Source organism: Stegodyphus dumicola, chromosome X1 (assembly GCF_044657685.1).
Source record: "Stegodyphus dumicola isolate Sdum_Otavi_A_Nest chromosome X1, ASM4465768v1".
Lineage (NCBI taxonomy): Eukaryota > Metazoa > Arthropoda > Arachnida > Araneae > Eresidae > Stegodyphus > Stegodyphus dumicola.
In genome coordinates this window covers 140,717,455-140,733,631 of record NC_140780.1, presented here as the reverse complement: position 1 = coordinate 140,733,631, position 16,177 = coordinate 140,717,455, and the positions used below count along the sequence as shown (strand labels likewise).

General features: G+C 31.2%; 1 protein-coding gene across 2 annotated transcripts in view; it reads left to right on the top strand.

Moving 5' to 3' along the window:
* LOC118196261 (carbonic anhydrase-related protein 10-like) overlaps nt 1–7,512 on the top strand; it is an 857,748-nt gene extending 850,236 nt beyond the window's left edge. For both annotated transcript variants that reach the window (XM_085807267.1, XM_085807265.1), the window contains one exon: nt 3,127–7,512. In XM_085807267.1, coding sequence (XP_085663393.1) covers nt 3,127–3,158 — 32 coding nt within the window. In that variant the 3' untranslated portion in view covers nt 3,159–7,512. The remainder of the gene's footprint in view (nt 1–3,126) is intronic.
* The last annotated feature ends 8,665 nt before the right edge of the window (nt 7,513–16,177 follow it).

Genomic DNA, 16,177 nt, shown 5'->3' with positions numbered 1-16,177 from the left:
AATTAACGGTTATTTAGCTCCTAGTTAATTCTCCGTGACTTCTGAATGTATTGTACTGGCTCAAATATACGGCAATGATTTTTGTTCATAAAATGTACTAGTTCCTAGTCAATTCTTCATGGCTTCCGAATATATTTTACTCTCTCAAATATAGGACAAGGACTTTTGCCCAGAAAATGTACTAGTTACTCCTTAATTCTCCACGACTTAATCTATTGTATCGCTTCAAATATTAGACAACGATTTTTGCTCATAAAATGTACTTCTGAAAATTATACCTATCTTATCAATGCAGATTAAAATTCAAAATTTGTATTAAAGCAGTTGTAGAACTATTCGCTCTGTTTTGAAGCAGGGAAGGCGAAACGTCAATTGTACCCTCGCATGGATTTGAACTATGGGATGTTCTGATTTTGCCTTACTTGCTACTATTTACACCATAAGAGCATGCATTATTCAAGCCAATAAACCTAATACCTTTATTACTTATCTGTTACAATTATTAAGTTTAAATCTCTCTTATATGCTTATCTTAAGTTCAGATTGTGATAGTTTGATTATTTATTAATCTTTACTAAAGAAAACTTTCAATGTAAGTACATATCTTTCGTATAAGCCTTCATACGAGGCCTTAGTATGCGCAAGACTCTTTTCTTCTGTCTTTTGCAAAGCATCTACAAAAGTGATTAGTCATCTTTTATGGGAAGAAGTTTTATTTCCGAGCTGACACGGGTAATCTCAAGAGCAGCTAAAAGCAAGGATTTAAGGAATTTAAGATAAAGGAATTAGTTACATTAATAATTTTAAAAATCGGTATCTTGCGATTTAACCTGTTATGTTATTTTTTTTTGGTTCTTACTTAATCTCTTACAGCGTTTAAAACCTAATATTTCATATCAATAATGATTGCTAGTATAAGATTTATTCCCCAAAATATGGTTAGTTTGGCGAAAGAGCCTCTGTTAATGAGCGCATTGTGCTTGAAAGGCACAAGCTTCGTAGAAATCTTTCTCATAAGCAGATGTTTTCTTAAAGTAATCAGTTCCTCAATTAGACTATTATTATTCGGTTATCAATCTTGGAATTAACCGCTTTTTAGATTGCATCTTGCATTTTGTTTATGTTAACGTCCTTCAGCCGTATGCTTCTATGGTTTTACGTCTCATTATCTGAAGCATCTTTCTATCGCATATGCTACTCAAATACGCTCTATATTTTTATTTCATCTTCACCATGTGCCACTTTTAATACTTCCAACAGTTCACTTCGTTCACCAGCCAGCGAGTGCTCGAACCCGCTGAACTGTTACAGCTTCACCCAAATTTATATCCTGGCCAACAGGATGGCTGCATATGGTTTTGTGGTTTTTGTCATGTATAACGTAAACACGAGTCCGTTTACTATAAAAAGCTTTCCATGAAGGAATTATCTAACAGGCAGGTAGCCCTTGTGCATGTTTTGCAGTATTTGTATATAGTACAGCTTTTTTCATTTTTCGTGCAAATGCTGAAAGCTGCTCTGAATTACGATTGCCCATTTTTAAGCCGAAACTATCATACAGGCATTTATTACCTTCTCAATAATTAAATACTGCTTGCTTCTATCAGTTAGAAATTTATGCACATATCAGTTTCAGAGACCTTCAAGCACGGAAAACCACAATATTTTAGCCCTGAAAAAGTAAGAAACCTGAAGTTTGCATTGCGATTATTTGGTTGCAAGACATATATGAAAGAAAACATCAGTACAACAGCTGATAAGATAATTAAAATGTGTCGTTTGGTTCATATGAATACGAAAAAGCATGCGAGGGCTAAAGGTGATATTCCTGCTCGGAGAAATTTTTAAGAAGAACTGGTTCTTATTCACATTATACATATGAAAAAACAAAGCCGATGCGGTTATCCCATTTTCAGGTATTTGAACTCTGGTTGAAAAACTAGCGCTTAGCGACTTTCCACTTAGTCAATCATGAACTGTAAATTACCTGAAATGGACGTGAGATATAATATAAACTCCTTATAAAACGTAAATAACACTGACGACAATCTAAGTTTGAATGTTGCTTAGTTTTACAATTCTGTTTCGCGGTACTTTACTTACATCTTGTAATTATTACACCGAATCTATAACTTTAAGTAAAATGCCTTTAAAGGAACAAAACTTGCCCAAGTTTAAAATTCCTTGTATGTCGTTTTATTATATTTTCTTAACTAAATTTATCGAAATAATACATTAAAGAAACTAACTTTATGTTATTTTTAAAATTATCTTCATAATGAAACAAAAATACCCAGATATTTCCCCCTATTTGGCTTAGATTTTCCAATAAAATAAAATATGTGCATGAATTTATTCAAACTTTTGCATCCATATAAATTACGCACACTATTTTTGTAGAATTACATTATATACTTTTTCACTTTTAAAATATACAGAAAATATGCTGCCCAACCGGGATAGCGGTTAGTGACTTTGATTGCAGTACTGAAGGTCCTGGTTCTGAATCCTGGAGAAGCCATCGATGTTTGTAAATGTATAGTGTATGCACCACATGAGGGCACTCTAAAGATGTGGTGAACCGAAATTCCTCTCAAGAGGTTGCTGGAAGGGAAAAATGAGTGGGAAAACCTCGGACCGGTCCTCCCCGGGTGGTCTCTTTCAAAACTAACGGCGAAATTGAACAAATTCTTAGTGTTACCTGTATGGTGCCCAAGGCTCTTGCCAGCGACTGGCGCAATATTGCCTCCTTGCCACGATGAATTTCATGGGCTTGTTCTTATATTAGGCATGAGAGATTACTCATAACAACAACACACTACAAGATATAAAGCGTTCTCATATTAGAACTAAAAGTATATTCATATATAGTACCCTAATAAATATTTTGCTATTCCAACTGGGAATAGAGCCACGATACAGATAATTTCTACATTTACTTTCTACTGATTAAACATATTAAAATTTAAATGAGCCTATTTTTGCGATTCTTAAAATGAGAACTCTTTTATATTATTTGTTTATTTATCTAGATATTCTGCGTATTTTATTTAATATGTAATACTCATTGTTCTTTATTTTTACATGCAATTCTATTCTTTTAATGTGAATTTCTCTTAATTCTAGGTAACGTTGGCATGGTGAACTGGATCGAATGAAGATAACCGGCTCTAAATTGCGCAAATTTACAAGAAATTACAGAAATTATTGACGGATTATTAGATGTACATTACCTGCATATCAGTGTATCCTATAAAGAGTTTATGTGCATGAGCCACCAAAGAATTCAAAACATAAGTTTTTCTTGCAACAGAGCGACCACTTTTTATCTGTCTCATTAAAGTTCTTCTAGTATTTATATGAAGAAAAGCATTTTTCAGTAAGACTATAAGATTTTGATTATGAAGGCAGGTTCCTCATATAAAATAATTCATGAGATTTATTAGAATCGGAAACAATTACCGAATTAAAAAAGAACTTCGGGACAGTTATATGTTATTTATAGACTTATCTCAGCAAATTTTGTATAATTCATAATCTTGATTAGTTTTATAACTCTTTCGACTGAATGCCAATACACAAAGTACATCCGCTAAGTAGCATACAATTGGTAAATGACATCTTTTATGAAAGTTTTGAGGTATTACTTTGCATTTCTAAACTCAAACTTTCAGAATATCGTAAGAAAATCTAAGAAAGTTATTGATGTTTCTATTTCGGATACGTGAGTGGGCTTTTGAATGCATCAATCATCATAGCAAATATATTTGTAGGTGTAACAAAAATATTTATAGATGTTATGTCGTTAAGAAATCTCCAAATCCGATGTCTACATTGCAATTCTTATCCGTTTTCGACTGAGGCACAAATGTGAGTTGATGTTAAATTTCATGGTATAAATATTTATTGTGAGAAAGACATAAGAAGTGTTTGCTTCTGTCTGATATGAAATGAACAGAGAGGAGAGGAAAAAATTATACTGATACTCTTATAAAGTATAGTAATTATGAATCTAAAGGATTTATCTTCAAGATTATATAATATTGAATACCTTTAAAGGCACAGTTTTAAAAAGCATTAAAGTAAAATTTGTGATAAATAATGTGAATAGGAAGTTACGCAAAAAATGTATTAAAAACAGTTTTGCCATGTTTCTACTGCAAAACGCACATGTTTTTAATCATTATCTTGGACTTACCTCTGCGCATTTCATATCAAAAAGTTAAATATTTTAATGCACATATATCTCATATACAAGACAAAAAGTACCATGAGTTACTTTTCTAATGATGGAAGTATTAGCTGAAAGCATTTCTATTACCATATCTTGATATGAGAGATTATCACATATCGTTGTGCAAAAAAGTATTGTGGTGTGTTCGACTGTTCGTTTGTACTATTTCCAGTAGTTAAAATTGTGAGAATGTTTGAAGATTTTTCGTTTCGTTTTTGGAAATGCTAACTGTATTTATAACATTATATTTAGGTATCCGATTGAAAAAACAATGTATTACCATGAGTACGTGACTGATGTTTTCTGAAAGGAATTATTTTAAGCAAAATCATAAATATTCAACTAATTTATCAACCTGGTACATGCATGAAATTACATAATAAACACTACAAAACATACAAATAATGAATATACAGCCAAATCCACTTAAGAAGTTTCCGTTTTTAAAGTAAGTATAAATTAAAGTTTGTAAAACAGCTTCTCAAGCAACTGCACTCTTTCTAATGGAAGAGACTTTATGATTCAGAATTGAAATTTTTCATTTTTTGGTTATTATGTTTTAAGTTAAGAACTTTTAGTAGCTTAAAAAATAACGATGTTCAAATTTCAGGTGTGAAAACTACATGCCTACTATAACAGAATAGATGAAATTACTTAAGTATCTTTTCTTCACCGAAAACTTTACACTGAATTTCAAATTACAAACTAATTCCGATTTTAAATTTCAGCATGAGTGAGCCAATTTTGAAACACTGTCTCAAAATTTAAAAACTATAGAAGAAAAACATGTCTTTCAACTTCGCTCGGTGTCAGTTTGAGAGACTTTTTCCACTTATTTAGTTTCCACACTCTTTTTCAAATAAACATGAACATGAATATTCAAAGTTTTCTTCATCTGCGTTCACTCTGAAATTCAAAATGAAATTTTAATTTTACGAAATCAACTTCCACCATATGCACTGACACTCCTTCAATTTAGATTTCAAATTCGCTTTTGAAATTTGCATGTTTTAGCAAATTCTTATTCCTGTTTTAGAGTTATTTATCTCATGAAAGATACTACAATCAATTAAGAACTGGTGTCTGTTTTAATTTTCGATTATACTTTTCAACTTTTGCAAAACATTTCCGACAAAATGCTTTTAAAACATTCATTTTATCCAACATGTTTTAAAATTTCTAAAATATTTTGCATAGCTTCCAGGCTTATTTATTTCTTCTCCCATTAAATGCAGCATTTTAATATTTTTGCAAGAAATTATTCTTATTTTTTCATCTATAATTAGATAGAGCTATTTAAATTCTTTCTTATTAACGACGATTAGTGTAATTATTGTTCTTTGCGTCTGACACAACCAGTTTTCTCTTTGCGAAAATGTCTTGCTTGAATTTTACAGTAATAACGCCACAAGCATTTCATTGCATTTTGTGAGATTTTAACCTGTGTAAAAATATACTTTTCTAAGAATAATATCAATCTAATTTTCCTGTCTTATAATAATAAACATTTCCTACAGCATATATTTAATTCTGGTGATATTAAGGTTCTGTCAGTGAGGTTTTTAACAAACGTGCAATATTTGTCTTATTATTACATTTGAAAGCTAGGCGTGCCGTTTTAGGAGGCTTTTATCACTTTATAAGATTTCATGTAAATCTTGCAATTAGCAACAAGAAGTTATATTGTGAGAAATACCTAATCACAAAATTCTTCAGAATAACTTCTAAAATGAAAACATAGCTAAGTTCATAAAAAAAGGATAAATTAACTTTTCTTAATTTTTAATATAAGGCCTTAACAAGGTTTGACAATAAAACATAAATGAATCATATTTATATAAACACCCCTAATTAAGGTGTAAAAATTGAAATGGGAAACTTTGCATCAAATTGTAACAAAGAAATTTTTAATAATTAAAATATGTGTAAGAATTATTAATCTGACTCAAATCACATAATAATTTGTGATATAATAGTGCTAAAGCTTTTAAAATTTTGTATTATTTGTAATTTTAAAATTTGTAATGTATTGATTTAGTAATAGTAATGACTGAAAAGTAAAAAAAAAATGTTAAATAGATAGAAATGATTTTGCAAAAGGCATATTAAATCTGTTATATACCTTCCACTTATTTTCAAACGGAAGAACGAATAAATTATTTAGTTAATTTTTAAATGCAGTATTTATTGATAATTGCGTTTAAATTAAGATAATATTGTTTAATTAATGTACATTCCAGTTATTTTACGTTAATGTTGTACTCTCTAATGCTTTCTACATTATTTTGTTTAAATTCGCGCAATTTATTAAATAGTTTTAGAATATTTTAATAGTTCTCATCTGAACAGATTTACAAGTCAATTAAAAACTGAGCATCTTGTAAACTGAATGTACGAATGCGAAATATATGAAATATATCAACAGCATATCAATAATATTTTTGACATTAAAATGAGTGAGCAAATAAAATGAGGAGCTTCTAAATGAATTGTCATAGGATTCTGAGACAGAAGAAAGGAACCAATAATTTATTATTTTTCAAGTTGAACGGAAATTTAAAAAGTGCAGCCATTTCAGTCCATAAAATTTTCAAAGAGGGGATGGATTTTTAATGGAGGCATTAGCAAAAGAAGCGAAAATTTTACCCTCTTTGTAATGTTTCAATCCATTATCAGTATCTTCAATTGCATCCATGTTTCAATGAACCGCAGTACTTACAAAGTGCTTCTGTTTAAAATGAAAGATATATCTTTGGCTATCCAGTAAAATAAAACTTTTTCTCTTGTTCTTATCGAGTATATACCTGCACAAAAGCAAGAAGAGGAAAGAAAGAATAATCAGTGGTTTCCTGCTTCGCAACCTATTAAAGGAGAAATGCATTCTGATCTGCGAATTCTTTTCAGTGGGAAACGTCTCTAATTTTCTAGCGTTCATTAATTTAAAATCAGCACAATTAATTATTGTTTCAGTGCCCTGACAGTTTGGTGATACAGTGTGTTACATCAAACTAACGGTCAGGGTATCTACTGATTTATTTTATATAAAGATAAAGTATAATGTCTCCTGATTTGTTTACGTTAAAACCTGTATTCGTCACATCATGGAAATTAACAACATTGTTATTTATTTAATGTTCTAAAGATAGGCAAGAATAATATATTCTTCAATACTCACAATTGAAGAATACTATTGCCAAATCACAATTTTGAGCTCTTGTACATGTATGCTTTGTATCACATGTTAGTGTATTGAGTAATAAAGTACCGTGTGCAGTATATGTAATGTTCTACTTTTTTCACAGTAATTTCGCTCACACATTACACTCAGAATATAACATGTTGAGGATAAATAAATTTAAATCCTACTTATGCTATTTTAAAAATATAGTTAATGGTTAATATATACAAAGGAAATTTTAACTGTAATTTTCAAAAGACATTTTATAAAATAAGCTTATGTATTTTAAAACAAAAATTGCTACATGTTTCTTCCATAAATAAAAGCATAGATTACTTGAATTGTTGCATTTTTGACACTTAAAAAAAATTTAAAATGTTTACTTATTCCTATATAATTCTGTATGTAATACTGAATTCTACACTGATTTCTGTCTATTGTAGTACACATTCCTGGTACGAAAAGCATTATGATTAAAATCTTAAACTTTTGCGAACGTGAAAGGAATAGCACATGTGAAGTGTTGGCCCAACTTTACAAATTTATGAACACGCATGTACACAGGGTACCATTTTTCACAGGGATAAATTTAAGTAAAAAAGTAAAATGCATTATTAGGTGTAACATAGAAGGCATTTAGACAAGCGTTTTATGTACATTCGCTTCTTTTAAATCATGAAGAATATTCATCTTGAATCTATGCTTTTTCTTTAACCTTGATGTTTTCTAGTAGGCATTAAAAATTAGCAGTTGCTTTTCCTCTTTAATATTTGTTGTAAATTAATAACTATAAATTATATGTTGTTTATTTTTGCTTAAACATTAATCAGAATCTGCTGTGGTAGTGATTCTGCTAGGAGTTATAATGAAGAAATAAATTATTTTCAGAAATCTTTCTTTTCCAAAAACGGGGCGGGGAGACAAAACATTTCCGTTTCAATAGTAGATTACTATGAATATAAATCCTACGCTTGCTTTCATTAAATTGCCGAATATTTCAACTAAATGGCCATACCAGAGACAAGAATATTACATATAAAATTTAGGATTAAAGTAAGGGATTCAACATAAGAAATTTATAGCCATTGCCGCGTCTTTATTTTAAAACTTTAAATGCAAGATAATATTTTAGCTCCTCTAGTTCGCATTGGGAAACTGGCAGAAAGGAGTGGTAAAATCGTGTGTAAAAAATGTGATAAGGCTTTTTGTCACATTTTTTCACACATGATTTTTGTCTTCTGTGTTATTTTTCGGTTTGCCGAAAAATAACACAGAGGACAGAAATCATTCAAGAAAGCGTACGGACCACCTAATGCCGAGCGCAGATGTTCGCGAAGTGACACTCCACTTTCGTCAAAATACTTACAAAAATGTGAGTCAAAAACAGGGGGGAAGTTCTATGTATTTCTCTTTCAAGCTCGCCGATCGATTAAATTCAATTCACGTTTTTCATGTCTCGAAACATGCCTTCGAGTTTATATTAGTTTCACATATAGTAGTGTTCTAACATACACATTTGGGCACAAAGTCAGTGTTATAAAAGTATACTGCGGTATAACATACGCATCTGAGCACAAAAAATTTTTCTTAAATGGCATGCAGATATTTTTCCATGTTTCGATTTAATGTCTCAAGTTATGCTAAAGTGCCAAGTTTTCATAAAAGTACACGAATAGCTTAGCACTTAATTAAATTTTAGTTCAGCAGTGTTAATTTAGGTTTATACTTAGGGATATCGGGTTTTAGGGAAAATAAATAAATAAATAAATTATGTTATTTATTTTTTTATTTTTTAATAATATGAAATCCACATTAATTTCCATAAATTTTCTTAATTTAATTTTAAAATATTTTTTTTTTAAATTTCAAAAAATTGCAAACTATAACCTGCAAAATTTCTACACAATGGTAAAGTAAATAATTTTAAGCATATTTCAAAAAATGAAATCATTTATTTTTAAATTTCGAAAGTAATTGCAAATGTAACAATTAAAGTGTTTAGAATTCGCAGTGTTTAGTGATGATCTCAGAATTCGGACTCTTAGATGCTTTTCATACTAATTTTATTTCTTTTTTTCTTTTTCGGTGATTCAACGAAATCCAATAAACCAATTTATACTTAATTATTTAGTTAAAAACATCGCATAAACAATGTTACAAAAAATAAAATTGTATTAAAAGTTTTAAGAATATTATCTAAGCAAAAATGATAATTGATTAAGCTTGAAAGTAGAAATTTCGTTTACTTCCATTAACATAATATAGCTGCATCTTACTCACTTATCCTTTAAATCAGCACGTTTCTTACTTGAACATATTTTCACTTGCATTTATTTAATTTTTGCTTTGATTATTTAATTGCTGCGCGACGCGCTAGCCATTATAGTTACAACTAGGTTTACAAAATTACACATTCTTTACATTAAACACACATTTACATTAACACAGTTGAAAAACACTATATGTATATACAAGTATTTTCAAAAACGTACTAAACCATAGTGATAGAAAAGGCATTATATACTGAAGTCTGCTACAAGATATGTGATCAAACAGTTAGCTACCAAAGTGATTCAAACAGAAATTTTAATTGTTTACTATGTGAGAAATAAGGAAACGTAGAAAAAATATCTATACATCATTATATCTTGTACTTCTTTTTAACAAAATTTTGTAACTAGTATATTTGCATACCATAAATATGGGAAACGGAAACCGCATGTATACTTTAGACCAGAGTTTCTTAAACTTTTTTTCTGTGGCTACCCCTTTTTATCACTGAGATTTTTTGACGACCTCAGGACCCCCTAATTTTTAGGAAAATTTTGTGGGACCCCATAAGCATTGCGCAAATCCGACACATGCATGAGTTAAACTGATAATTGTTTCACTTGTATTGTAATATAATATTGCAATTTTAGGTTATTAACTTTAGTTTCTAATTTTAAGACATAGAACAATCTGAAAATTTTCAGTAAGTAACAGACGAAATGACAACGTCACGTGCAAAGCAAGCAAAATGAACGTTTATATTATAAAAAGCATGCGTAGGAACGTTTTCGTTTTTTAATTTATCTGTATTGTCTTATATTTATCTATTTTCAGATTCATTGTGTAAAAATATTTGGTAATTGTAAAATTATTATAATGAGTTAAAGAAATATCAAAACTGCTAAAATTTTTGGCTACCTCTGCTGCAGGTTCCGCGACCCACAGTTTAAGAAATTTTACAAAGTTAAGAAATAATGGTCATTTTTACAGATGGTCATCTCAGGGAGGTGAACAGTGTACGAAATGTGCATTTTCGCTGTCAGCACGTCTATAGTTTCCTTTTTGCTTTATTTTATATTATATATATGAAAGGGCTATTTAAAAAGTGTTTTGTGAACTGCGACAGCTATTCTCATTCGTTTAAAATCTGCTTTTCACACGTATTAATATTTTTCCCGGAAACTTACATATTTTTATTAAATTCTAAAGTTTAAATCTTTGGTATGTTCGACGATCGAAGAACTAAACTAAGAAAATCTGCAAGGGAATTGTTTTCGAGATAATTCTCTAAATATTTTTCTCACACCTTGACCACTTTTAAAACATGTAGCTTAAATAAATTTAGTATTTTTTGAAAATTATGAGGTATTACTATCTAAAATGTGGATTTGTAGCCAAAGACTTCATGTCCCGAAAGATTTTAACCGTGGTCATTCTTTGAAGAAACTAGGGAAAAAAGCAGGTTTAATAGTTTGGAGCGATTTTGAAAATTATTAAATCATTTCAGCTCGGTTTTGGATCAAATTATGTATGTTAGAGAGCAGTGCTATGCGCAGGTATAAATCTAAAACATATCTTAACTCACACTTTAAGAACATGAAAAATTGAAATTAAATTTTGCCGATTGGCCAGCTGGGAGAAAACAAAATAGAACTATCTTTTTTCTTTATACTTATTTTTGTTTTTTATATTATTTTTACTTGCTGTTCTTTGCTGCTACTGCTAGTTATCTTTTGAATACTACTCTTGCATTACGTAAGTGATAAACGTTATATTAACTAGGGTGAGCTTCTTCAGAGAGAATGTGATTTAGGCGACCTATTTCGGTCTTTCTTTCGAACAGCAGTTCCAATTCTTTAACAGTAATAAATAGTAAACTGATGTTACAAACTTGGTTAAATGTCTTCAGTGATATATTAAAATGAAACAGTTAAAAGGAAAAGGACGCGCACTTACTGACAAACTTTGTAAATAAAGTGCATGAGCAGTTCAGAAAAAATAAAAAAGAGAAAATCAGCCATTTAACTTCGAGCAATAAGAACAAGACCCGAAATTTTCTCTTGAGATGACTTCTTTCACCCGAAAAGATTACCTTGTTTCTGTAAAATTGGAGTTAGACCTGTTTTACAACCCTGGATAAATAAAAAGGCTTATGGCTATTAATGTTTCCGTCAAAATTTTAATGTCTCAACTTACCGTTAGATATCACTATGAATTTTGTAAAGAAATATTTTATCTACTTACTTTCAGATATATCAAGTTATCATGGTTACCGTATTTGTTACAAGGTAGAATGCTTCTTTTCTTGCAATGAAATCATAAACTCAGATTTCATTCGTAGCTTAAGTCATACATTTACAGGTGATTAAGATAAGGAGGAGAGACAAGGATTTTCTTCCCTTGATACTTAATATTATTGATACAGGCTCATTCAGAAGAAAAATGAGAGAGTAACGGCGTACCCGTTCTAGGGTAACCAAGTACAATAGACTCCCGATTATTGTAATGCTGGTGATGACGCAGAAAGCAGTTAAAAACACAACGGAGAGGAAGAATTAATATTATATGCAATATTACAATGACGTCTCTGCAACTCGGTGAGCCAATCCCCAGTTAATCGCAAATCGAGTGCAGATGTTAAAACATAATTATTTTAACTGAACCTTTTGTTTTCGTTTTCCCATATGTCGAATTAATTTAATCACAGCATTTGATGGCTGGTATTAAGACTTGATAAATATCTATACAGTCGAGATGGAAAATGTTTGCATTAACTCGTTTCCAGAACGGAAGCTAAACTTCATAATACTGAGTTTTGCTGTCGAGATGTTGAGAAAAAGAAGTACAAAAGATCAAAAAGTATAAAACTGAGCACATAAATTGAGTAAAATAATGAAAACTACAATAAATATCATTTTTATAATAACTAAGTATCAAAATGATATAACTTCTTCTGTGTTGTAAATATCATTATTAATCCAAATCAAGTAAAGCTCAAGACTTGCAATGATGCAAGCTTAGTCATTCATTAACTTGTATCATACGGTAACGGAAGATTTGGGTTTGGTGACTATAGGTAATATGTGAAAAGGCACATTCTAACGTATAAAGAATATTATAAGTATATATTTGTCCACTTTGTGCAAAAATAAGAAATTTTCTACAAACTAAATCTCCCCTTTAAGGGCATGAAAGCATTTTGGGGTTATTTATTCTGCATTCCTTTCCGTACCCTTCGATTTCCTTATGCAGTTTTTCCTGAGTTTCAAAAGAGGGTTAGAAAAGTTTTAGAATTTGGAAACTTTTTCTTTCCACTTTTCCCGTTTTTGAAACGAGTGAGGCACTTTCAAGCTGTTTTAAATTGGAAAAGATCTATTTCAAGCAATTTTTCAGTTATTTTTCTTCAGAAGTTATTTGAATTGCTTGAAAAACCTTTGCTGCAACACGGAGCCATTTTTTTACGTCCAACGAAATATTTACGTGCTAAACTAAGGATAGGATTACGTTGATTTCGTAATACTTGACAGATGAAAACCTATGTGTAGAAATTCTTTGATTAAAGCTAATAGCGAAATTCAACTGTTGAGGACAAAAATACAGAAAGAGAGAGAAAAATTAATTGCATTGCAAAATTAGTTACATAGCGTGGCTATTGCTGAAAAAAACGTGACATTTAATCAAGCGTTATCGTATTATTAAGTTAGTAAAGTTTTTTAACAAATTATTTAAACTCTTGCTCTTATTGAAAATTCTATAATGACTAAAGTATTTAGCCGTAATTTTTAGAGGAATTTTGTTGTTTCTCCGAACATTGTTTTTTTATCTTACAGCCTACTTTGGCGATAAAACATTTCCATTTATCTTGAAAGTTTTTCCTTCTGCTAATTTTCTAATATTTTCTGCGACTGACCTGAGAAACTCTCCGTTCGTTCTTTGGCGGTAATCTATTGAACACGTAAATTTTGGCCTGTATTTGGGGCATTATTAGACGCAAAATAATCTGAATAATTCGTTATCTGGGCATTTCCCGTACATTAAATTAATAAATGGGATTTTTCTTAAAATAAATTCTTTCACCTCCTCGACCTTATTTTGATACTTGCCGTATAATTCAGCTTTTAACTTTGCTGTATCTTTGATAACGGGAATGCGTTTACAAATGAGGCTTTCAATCTTTCAAACGTATATATGTCACTGCCTATTTCTCCTAATAAACATTTACCGGTCCATTTGTATCAGCTAAAATGCTGCCCTCGCGAGACGGTAGTCTCTATGGTTCTTCTTTGAACAGCAAAACAGCTTCTTTGGGGCTGGGTACAGCAAAAGGACATTGTACAACTGTTCCAAAAGTTAGTGATCGATGTTCTACCATCGAATGTCAGTGCGGGGTTCAAGGAAGCCCGTATTGTAGCCACTAAAAAGCCAAATCCAACCATTGGGTTTTCTGGGACCGGTAGGATTTGCGACGTTAGTGGAGCCAGAGAGAAGGTGGACTGATCTTGGTCCATTTATCCTCATTTAATCTGTCCCCAAATGTGGAATCTAGCTCTCTTAGCTAACATAAAATGTAATTAGATCTACCTAAGCGTTATTCCTTACGAATTCTCGCACAATCTTGAAGAGGAACACATCCATGGAAAGGGTGTAAAAGACCCTGTTACTGAACACAAGATAATTTACAGAAAGCACGGACTTAATGCCTACAAACACCGACCACTTGCGGTGAAAACTCAGTTATGTAATCCTAAATTTAAAGGTAAAAATAGTAGAAGACCACACAATTCAATTTAATCTAAGAGCTTGATTGATAATCTACATCGTCAGGATAATAATTCGGCTGCAAGCAGACATTCAAGGTGAACAGCTGGAGGGAATAGCAACGTTTGGCGAAATCACGTTCCGACTAAACCCTTTCACTACATCCGTTTAAATACACTCTTTCAGTCTAGCTAACTTACAATACTGGCGACGAAACGCGAGAGGAATAAGAGAAGACAGAGAAGTTTTACAAATTAAAATAACTATTGGTAAAAATAAATTAAACTCTATATGGTGATATCTTGTTTCCATGGTAATTTCACAGCTCGACATCCCTCTGTTATTTTCTTGAAATTGCCGAAACCTTTCAAAATTTCTGTATTATTTCGCGGACATTTCTCTACTGTATTATTTCTTTCTTGAGAAAGCTTAATGCTAAAGATCTCTGAATCCTAAAATCATTTAACATCTTCTTATATTTTATGCTTGACAATTGATGAATTAACATTATGAATGACGAAAGAAGGGGAAACAGTAGTTTTTGAACGAGATCCGCTGATATGAGAACCAAAGAAACAAAGGCACCATGGCACGCGTTTCCGTTAATTTGACAGGTGGCTCAGAGTTGACAACACTATAATAAAAATATAGAATAATCAACACTTGAATATGTATGTTCTGCGACGTGTCATAGCAAGGCTGAATTTTTGTTTACGAACATGAATTGCAATATATAGCGTTGCAGTAGGAGGATGATATGTATAAGTGTTTCCTGCTTCCATATTACTTTAGGGGTGACTGTAGATTGATTCCAAATGCCGGTTAGTACAATGTTCTCCCAACGTCTGTTTTGTGCAGTACTTGAGGAAGACTCAAATGTTCTAACTTCGAATTTATTCGAACCAATAGCTTGCAATTTTAATATGTCTGCTAGACGTGAATGATCAAATTTCGACTGGCTTCTCCCATTTAAAATGTATCGAGTTAATTTAATAACGCCTGCTGCACAAGTAATGTAGATTCATGCAGTTTGTAAATGAGTAAAGTTATCAAATATGCCAATTTGATTAGTAAAATATCGACAGGAATTGGAAAGTAACTGGATTTTTACAGATTGAAACATGGTACTTCTTTTCGCATTCAATGCAGAAAGACTTTTCTTTACGGGCGCAGCTATTAAAATTACATGTCCTCGAGTAGCAAACACGAAACACCTACCAGCATTCATTAGTTTTTGAACACACGTATCAATGTCAGTTGTAGTTTCACAGTTTTTAAGCCAGTGTTCATTGGTATCACAGAATGGGAAAAACGATGAAGGATTCGTTGAGAGATTTTGAGTTTCAGAATGAATACTTAGAGATGCTATAGAAGAATTACATATGTAATCTATTGGTTTCTCACTTCTCATCTTTTGAGCAGTAAATTTTCCTTCTACTCCTTCTGCGAGAAATTGCTAAAGTGCGATAATTTCCGCTTCCGAATCTTCTACACGTGTGATAAGGAAACGCGAGCAAAATTTTGGGTGTTTATTAACGCCCAAAACTTTATCCTGACCGTATGCTTCAATATTTTCTCTTAAAGCAGTTAAAACCAGCAAGCTTGGGTTGCACTCAATGAAAACTACTGTAGGTGATAAATGTTGATCCGTCGTAATATTTTCAAAACAATCGAAGTGAGGATTTTATCATCATATTTGTTAATAAAAAAATTTATAGTTTCGTAAATGTTTCTTT